At 42.9% G+C, this 9,196-nt stretch overlaps 1 protein-coding gene across 1 annotated transcript; it reads right to left on the bottom strand.

Moving 5' to 3' along the window:
• Nucleotides 1–625: 625 nt before the first annotated feature.
• LOC136588629 (keratin, type I cytoskeletal 47 kDa-like) lies at nt 626–3,690 on the bottom strand. Its single transcript, XM_066588004.1, has 8 exons — nt 3,134–3,690; nt 2,922–3,004; nt 2,677–2,833; nt 2,365–2,523; nt 2,148–2,273; nt 1,639–1,856; nt 1,243–1,277; nt 626–898 (listed from the first exon to the last, which is right to left on the bottom strand). The coding sequence occupies exons 1-8, from the start codon at nt 3,617–3,619 to the stop codon at nt 801–803; spliced, it is 1,362 nt and encodes a 453-aa protein (XP_066444101.1). The 5' UTR covers nt 3,620–3,690; the 3' UTR covers nt 626–800.
• Nucleotides 3,691–9,196: the final 5,506 nt, after the last annotated feature.

Below are 9,196 nucleotides of genomic sequence, written 5' to 3'. Positions count from 1 at the left end.
GTGTAATGCTGTTGACGTAACCCCCATTCACTTATATGGGGGTTATGGAAACAGCGTAATAGCACAGATACTTGACCTATTTTTGTAAACCCAACCAACTTTCGCAGCCTGGGTGTCATGGCCAATGGTGCATGGTAAGTTGGGGTAGGGTCATTCTCTGAGATAAAAATACCACTTTAATGCTTCATGCTCATGGCCCCGTAACATCTGATCCATTATATGAACCCATGAAAAAGCATTACTATATCTCTATATACCTCTAGATGAGATTATCTCCATAGTAGATTTCCATACATAGCACCATATGACAACACATAGGGCTCCCTGACACTGTGCTATGTACAACCTCAGAGTTGCATAGACCTGTCATAAGGTACCTACAAAAGAGTATGATCCCTGCTGTGCCTCTATATGCATCCGGGGAGAATATTTTAATACTATAGTGCAACATGAAGCACCCTATGGCAGTTTACAACTTCATTTAGCTTTGTACGGTTTGCTGAACTGTGATGTATATTAGGCTTAAAATAATATTGTATACCTCTCCAGTGAATTAGAATGATATCGATGCTGTGAACTTTTTTTTCGAACATCATATAAATGATTCATATATAACTCCACAAACTATGCATCAAAAGATAGCTTTATTCAGTAGACATCATGTATAGCAGGACCATAGTCAGGGTTAATGCGTGGTACAGAAGGAAAAAGCATAGGGTTAAATGCGGCCCTCCTAGAGACATGAGACAATGCTAAGAAGGTAGCAGCTTCGACATATACTGTAGTTTTGATGGGACTGATCACATTTTCTCCTCAGTTTCCTTAACTTGTTGTGACACCACTCTTCCATTCACCACCTCCTCAACAATGGTTTTAATCTTTCGACTCTTGACTGACTCTGAAAGAATCAATGCAACAGTATATGAGCAAACAATATAGGCTTATATGACCAAATATATGTATATATAGAAACAGCAAAAATGTGCAAAATGACATCTACATAACAGTGTGTTGTATGATATGTTCCTACAGAAACTATAAAACTCTCCTGCAATGTTATAGGAGCTCAGCTAATCTTTTCAGAAGTATCTACCAACAAACTTGTTGACTTTTTCCAATGACAGTCAGCAGAATTGTGAATTCAGCTCTGGAATATAATTAGTTACAGCTTGCACCTTAGCACAAAAGGTAAAGTGGTGTGTTATGTATATAACGTGGTGTATTGTAATATCATTTGCTCACCTCTTGGTGGTGGAGATGAAGACTGAGTTATTTTGCTAAAATGAAGAAGAAATAATAATATTTAGCTTTAAAGAATTGCAGAAAAGCTTTGCCAGTCATGTTATAAAATACACTGAAACCTCCCTGAGATGACTACCTAAAATTGCTATGAAATATGGTGTTCTAGATGAGTGGACCTATCAAAGAAAGGGCTCATATACATTAAATATAAGGTAATCAAGAATGACCTTGCCTGGATCATGTGTGGGCTTCTCAAAGAGGTGGGTCTTTTGAAGAGGTTTCATTGTACACTAAGTCAAAGGAGGTTATCTCCACCCAAATCACCCTTAACCCGCTCCACCAAACCTACCACCAAAGCCCTGAGCCCTAACCAGGCTATCACCAAAATCTTCTTACCCGCTTTCACCATCCAGCAAAGAGCGATAGGTCTCAATTTCTTTTTCCAGTCTGGATTTGGCATCCAGAAGCTGATCATATTCTAAGCTTTGGCTTTCCATGTCACTTCTGACTTCACACAACTGTATTTCCAAGGCACTGATCTTCTCTTGGATCTTTCCAAGTTGGACACAGTAGTTACCTTCCGTCTCAGACAGGGAGCTTTCTAGATTTTTTTTCTATTGGGAGAAATTGAGTAAATCATCTAATTGACCATGACGTCTGCTAAATAAAGTGGTTCAGTGTTATTTCTATGGTTCATTTTCTTCAGTGGCCATTTAGAGATAAATATAATGACTTGAGTAGACCACTGCTTCTTAGACCAATGCAACATTTTACCAACACTGAACAAACAAGAAATCAAGGAGCCTTATATATGAATTCAGAAGAAAGATCTAAAGTGAAGTCATACATATAATAAAAGTGAAAACATCAATGTGTTAAAGTTGTAGATTATTGATGATCCATACCATTGCCAGAGCAGCTTGCAGTTCAATCTCCAGTGATTGTAACGAACGTCTCAAATCTGTGATTTCACTCTTGCTGGTCTGAATTTGCTCAGCCCCAGATGAGATCTCCTGCCTGAGAGCCTTGCACTAAAACAAAGTCGTACATATGAGCATATGTGAAAGTCTTAAACACATCAACTTCTAAATTGGTTATGGACGGAGGTTTCAATTGTTTTACCGCTTCATTAAATTGAGCTTCTGCATCTCTACGATTCTTTTCTGCCAATTCTTCATAATCCCGTCTCATATTATTTAGAACTTCGTTAAGGTCAATTCCTGGAGCTGCTTTCATCTCTACTGTTAGTTGTCCTGTTGCTCCTTGCAGACTCTTCATTTCCTAAAAACAATGGTGTTTTTTGAGTATCGACAAAATAAGGCATTTTGTATTTCAACGGGGGGCAATTTTCTTTGCATTACATATTTTAAAAATAAGAGGACAGTATCAATAATAGAAAATATGAAAGACTATTATAGGATTTGTTTTCGGTACCTCCTCATGGTTCTTCTTCAGAGACATAATTTCCTCAGTCAAGCCTTCAACCTGTGACTCAAGATCACACTTGGCCAAGTTCAGGTCATCTAGCACTTTGCGTAGACCATTAATATCAGCCTCTACATTTTGACGGAGGCAATGCTCGTTCTCGAACCTACAGGACAGTTTAGAACATCACATTAAGCATGCTTCAAAATAAATTATGTTCTCCAGCTACAAATCAATGAGTAAAAAAAACTTACTTGAGCTTGAAATCATCAGCTGCCAGACGGGCATTATCAATCTGAAGTACAGTACTTGAATTGGCCACAGCTGCAGCTTGAATCTATGAAAACCAAAAATGTAGAGAATAGTCTAAAAACATTGATTTTCATCATGTCCATCAACCAACCAAACATTTTGCTAAGACATCTTAATAAGTTATAGAATGATCTTTCTATTTAATAATCAGTACCTGCTTCTGGAGATCCTCAATAGTTTGGTAATACTTGCTATAGTCACGATCCACTTTGTTATCATTCTTGTGTTGCTCATACCATTCCCTAATTTTGCTTTCAAGGTCAGCATTGGCTTCTTCTAATTCTCTCACTTTGCTCAGATAAGTAGCAAGACGATCATTAAGATTCTGCATGGTTCCCTTTTCATCTCCAGACAGGAGCGAATCTCCACCAAAACCACCAGCAGCACCTCCACCAAAGTTACCACCAAAGCCCCCAGCACTAACCAGGCTATTACCAAATGCAGCACCACCACTTTGACTATCACCGAAAGCTCCTGCCCCACCATATCCAGCTGAAAAACCTCCACTTTGGCTTCCGCCATAGCCTCCAGCCCCACATGATCCTCCAGAGTTTCCAAGAAATGAGCAAACGGCTGTCCCGTATCCACCGCCTCCTCCAACAGATACTCTTGAAGATGCTGAATTCTTTCGGTACGACATGTTCTTGGTAGCCGCTAGGTAAGCCCTCCTGGTTTAGTTATGCGAAAAAGATAGCAAGCTGACTTCTCCAGAAAACGTAAGCTTTATATATAATAACATGTGGGTGTTTTCCTTTGGTACAACCTCCTAAATCCAATTTTGGCTCTTAATTTCTTGATGAAATGCTAATTAAAATGTACACTTAGTGTGTCCACTTGGCCTAATTTGTAAAATGCCTCTGGGCTCTTGTTAAGATAGAATGATAGAAGGGTGGAGTATAGCTAAGTATTATTTTATTTCCTTTAATCTGTTAAATGTAGACAGGTAATTGATGCTCTGAGACTATCTCCACCTCCCTTCTGCCAGATTCCTGTTTTATAGTTGAGATTTACATGTGTGATTTGCGAAGTAAAATTCCTTTGATATTATCTAGCCATTAAGAAACCTTGCAGTAATACATATGAAGTAATGCTGCAGTAACATTTGTTTGGATAAGGTTTTGTGGAGAGCTACGATTATGTTGAACAATCACACTGGAATCGGCAATTACAGTTTACAAATGTCAAGTAATTTGACAAAAAATTCTCAGTTATTTGCCAAACTTTCTTATAAGTTGCAAGTGGGATGTTTAAATGGGTTTTGGACAATCTTAAGGCTGTTTTCACATCTGCATTCAGGGTCTTGTTTCCCTGTTCTCTTTTGGGAGCAGGGAAGGGGAATCCCCTGGCTAAATGGATTTGTCTAATGACTAAACCCAACAGCATGAAACGGACCCCTTTAAAGGGGTTGTCCCGCGCCGAAACGTTTTTTTTTTTTTTTTTCAATAGCCCCCCCGTTCGGCGCGAGACAAACCCGATGCAGGGCTTTAAAAAAAAACAAAAACGGATAGTACTTACCCGAATCCCCGCGCTCCGGTGACTTCTTACTTACCTTGCGAAGATGGCCGCCGGGATCTTCACCCTCGGTGGACCGCAGGTCTTCTGTGCGGTCCATTGCCGATTCCAGCCTCCTGATTGGCTGGAATCGGCACACGTGACGGGGCGGAGCTACGAGGAGCAGCTCTCTGGCACGAGCGGCCCCATTCAGAAGGGAGAAGACCGGACTGCGCAAGCGCGTCTAATCGGGCGATTAGACGCTGAAAATTAGACGGCACCATGGAGACGAGGACGCTAGCAACGGAACAGGTAAGTGAATAACTTCTGTATGGCTCATATTTAATGCACGATGTACATTACAAAGTGCATTAACATGGCCATACAGAAGTGCTGAACCCCAACTTTGTTTCGCGGGACAACCCCTTTAACTATAATGGCATTCGTTTAGTCTCCGTTCAGCTGTCCGGTATTTTACTTCTGGAATTTTGGGCCAGATGTGCAATGGAACTTCTGAACGGAGATTCCTAAAGCCCTATTTACATGCAATGATATCGCTCAAGATTCATTCAAACAATGTCTTTTGAGCGATAATCATTGCATGTAAATGCTACCATCATTTGCTTTTCAGCCGAACAATGGTTTTTAGTTCAGCATAAAAACCATTGTTCACGCGGCCAGCTGATAGCAGGGACCGCACGCTGTGATTCTCTACGGGATCGCTGATAACATTGTTTTCAGCTGCAGTCCCTTGGGAGAAAAATGGAACTGTATGCAGATAACAGACCACCTGCTGTTATCTGCATACAGCAAAGGGAGCCTCCTTTACATGCAAATTAAGCTAATAAGCTACTAATGGGCATTAGTACCCATTAATAGTTTATGCAAAATGATCGCTCAAATTGTCATTCTCCCTATCTTTTGAACAAATTTTGAGCAATCATCTTTGCATGTAAATGGGGCTTAACGCAGATGTGAAAGCAGCCTTACCTGGCAGGAAGTATATAATTTCCCAGCAGCACCACCACAGGCAAAATTAAGTATTGCATCATGTCCATTTAAAACATGAGGCTGTCTGTGTAAGGCAGGACAGAAGAGGTCCTCCAGCATGAGGTATGTTCTTTGTAACTACTCTGCACTCTGAGATGAGGAACAGAAGATACCCCAGTTTTAAATTTCTTAGTAGGTTAATTGAAATAGATTTTCTATATTTCAATAAGATATAATGAGACTTTTTTTTACATAAAGTTGGACATACATCTAAGCAATGTTCGTCCAGAATGCGGTCAGTCGGTCCTCTGTAGGTTTGTTCTTATGAACTATCCTACCAGCAATAGTATAAAGAGTTTTCCAAGAAGGAAAGAAACAGGTCCAGAGTGGTGTAATAACACACCTGTCTCCGCTCCTGTTCCTCTGGTGGCTGGTTTTCCTTTGGTCTTCAGTAGAGATGAGCGAGTATACTCGCTAAGGACAATTACTCGATCGAGCATTGTCCTTAGCGAGTATCTCCCCACTCGGGAGAAAAGGTTCGGCTGCCGTCGCGGGTGACAGGTGAGGTACGGCGGTGAGCAGGGGGGAGCGGGGGGAGAGAGGGAGAGAGAGATCTCCCCTCCGTTCCTCCCCGCTCTTCCCCGCAGCTCCCCGCCCGCTACCGGCAGCCGAATCTTTGCTCCCAAGTGGGCAGGTACTCGCTAAGGGCAATGCTCCATCGAGTAATTGCCCTTAGCGAGTATGCTCGCTCATCCCTAGTCTTCAGTTACATCAACTTTCAAAGACTGGATAACCGTTTAATTGTCTGAGCTGACTGCTCTAACCCTGGTGACCACTAATACAAATAGACAGCTGTGCTAGGAAAGTTCTGTGCTGCAGTTCTTAACATGGAAACCACAAATTCTGTTCTGTCAATAATGAGGACCACCGGTGCCACTACCACACCATGTCTTTACTAGCATGTCTGATTGAGATTAAATGGGCAGTGCACCTTGAGGCAGCTTGTGTTATAATGATAGTCAATGTAATAACTAGGAAAAATGCAAATCACTTTGTTTACCTAAAATTATGTTTTCGTGCTGAGAAATTGCTCTAAAGTGCTGGCCACTAGGGGTCTCCCTTCTTTCTAATTTGTTGACCCTGATTGTTGCCATGTGATGTCCATTGGAAGACGGATGACAGGAAGACTGGATGACAACAAGATGGTTGACAAAAACTGAAGGAGGGGAATTTCTCATGGTGGCCAAAGACGTTTACTAGCTATGGGTTGTTTGCGAACAAGTCAGCTCCTTTACATGTATGACAACGGGAGCTGGATCATGTCAGTGAGCTAGAAGCAGCTCTTTTAACCTGTCTTAATGGGGTTTGCATGACCATTTGCTCAGGCTGCTCTACTCTCCTCTTGTTTTTACACTCTGTAGAGATGAGAGTAAGGCAGAAGAGTGGATAGGTAGCCCCTCATCCTTTTATTGGTACGCCTTGAGATGCACTGTGAAATGAAAGGGGGGTGGAGGGGCTGTTTGTCTGAGCCAAAGAATCCAGCTCACCAAAAAGAGCCACAATGTTTATCACTAAAGTCTATGAAGAGGAGAGGGGAAGGGGGAGAAGGGGGTAGAGAGACACACACAGACATACTGCTGCTAATAGGGAGTTATTTACTCTCCCACAGCTAGAGGAATCACATTACAGTGATTCACAGTGTCCATTCAAGTCAATGGGCTGTCTGTGTACTGCAGGACAGGGTAGGCCCTCCTGTATGGGGCATGCTCTTTGTTACTACTTTCTATTCTGAGGTGAGGATGCTGAAAAGATCCCCTACTCTTAATCCAAAATTTCCAAATAGGGTAATTGAAACAATCCCACCAGTAATAGTCAAAGGGGTTATATAAGTAGGAAAGAACCAAGTCCAGAGTGATGTGATAATATAAATGAAGTAATACTCACCTGTTCCTGTTCCTGTTCCTTCAATGCCTGGATTCCCACTGGTCTTCACTTCTGGCTGCATGTGACTGCTACAGCCAATCACCAGCTCTGCTGCAGCGGTCACGTGACCCTGTGTCAAGATGTGCACCTGGAAGTGGAGACTAGCAAGGAACAGGCCACCAGAGGAGTGGGGGCAGGTAAGTATTACTACTTCACATGATGGCACACAATCACAGATATATCAGCAGACGATGCAATTTTGGTTACAGGCATATGAAAGTTTACCGCATGGTGGATTGGGTCTTTGGAAGACTGTGGTCTGCCACTGCCCATCGATTATTTGCCTTAGTTTTTCAAGTGATGGTCAGGTCACCCATGATGGCCAAATTCGACCAAGGTTTCTTGCAATCTTTATCTTGTGTATGGCCACCTTTAGACTTTTACTTAAAAATAGGCTACTGATCAGGCCTGCCACTGAGGACCCCTGCCAATCAGCTGATTAAAGGGACTACAGCACTCGTGTGCTGTGTGCATGTGCCAACTTCACAGAGACACAGCGGTGGAATGGGGTGCCCGGTGAGTATGAACCCCTCCCCTTCCACCCGAACTCCCTATTCCCTCACTTTTGAGCCCCATAACATAGTTTATGGGGCTCAGAGGTAATGACAAGTTCACTCAAAAGAGGTATTCCAATCATCAAATTATCCTATATTCACATGATGGAGGATCCTGTGTCCCCTGCAAGACTGGATGTGAATGGAGTGGCAACCAGCATGCCCAACCACCGCTCCATCCATTCAAGGTGCTTGGCTATCTCCAACAGTCCTCTTGAAATCAATGGAGCAGTGGCCCAGCATGTTAGTTGCTACTCTATTCATCAGCAATCTCACAGGGGCTATGGGATTGCCATTTTGGCAACAGATCCACGGCCAGTTATTTGCACAGCCGCAGCATAAGTCCATAGCTCTGCTGCAGATTTTTACTACATTTTTTAGATGTGGAATCTCTGCAGAAAAATGTGTGCCCAATTCCATGGCCTGAACATATCCTAAGGCCCCCTTCACACGGGCGACAAAGTTGTGTTGCTACAATGCTACAAATCGCATGTATAAGAAGCCCATGCTTTCCTATGGGTTTCTTCATACATGCGATGTTTTGTAGCATGCAACAACCCGACACATAAACCTCGCAGGTCCGGAGATATGCCCGCGACTGGTGAGGTTTTGTAGCCCACGTTTCCCTATGGAGCCTTCCTCTCTGTTGCATCACATGAAAACGCGATTTTCATGTGGTGCAATGCAACTTTGACAGTAGGAAATCCTACTGTCAAAGCCAAATCAAATCCCTGGCTGCAGCAACAAAAAAAAAAGACATACATCACCTTAGAAGCGCTCTCCGAACCCACAGCAGTTTCTCCCCGGGCTCCAGCACTGCTTCTCTTCTTCATCTCCTGGGGGGGGGGGGGGGATTTGAAAAATCCCCGCCTTCTGGAAGCGCTGGCTGTGATTGGCTGATGCTTAGCCAATCACAGCAACTACTCGATGAATGTGAGTGATTGAACCAATCACAGCCATTCATTGAGCACTGACTGTGATTGGCTAAGCGTCAGCCAATCATAGCCAGCACTTCCAGCAGCCAGGGATTTTTCGATCCCCCGGCCAGAAGATGAAGAAAATGATCAGTGCCGGGACCCAGGAAGAAGCTGCTGCAGCGTCCCAGACAGCGTGGGAGAGGTGATGTATACTTTTTTTTTATTTTCGGGGTAGGGCTTATATTTCAAGCCCCTGCTCACCAAAAATCATTGCATATGATG

This window comes from Eleutherodactylus coqui, chromosome 13, assembly GCF_035609145.1.
Source record: "Eleutherodactylus coqui strain aEleCoq1 chromosome 13, aEleCoq1.hap1, whole genome shotgun sequence".
Taxonomy (NCBI): Eukaryota; Metazoa; Chordata; class Amphibia; order Anura; family Eleutherodactylidae; genus Eleutherodactylus; species Eleutherodactylus coqui.
Note: the sequence above shows the minus strand (reverse complement) of the source record. Positions and strands in the feature narration are given on the sequence as shown.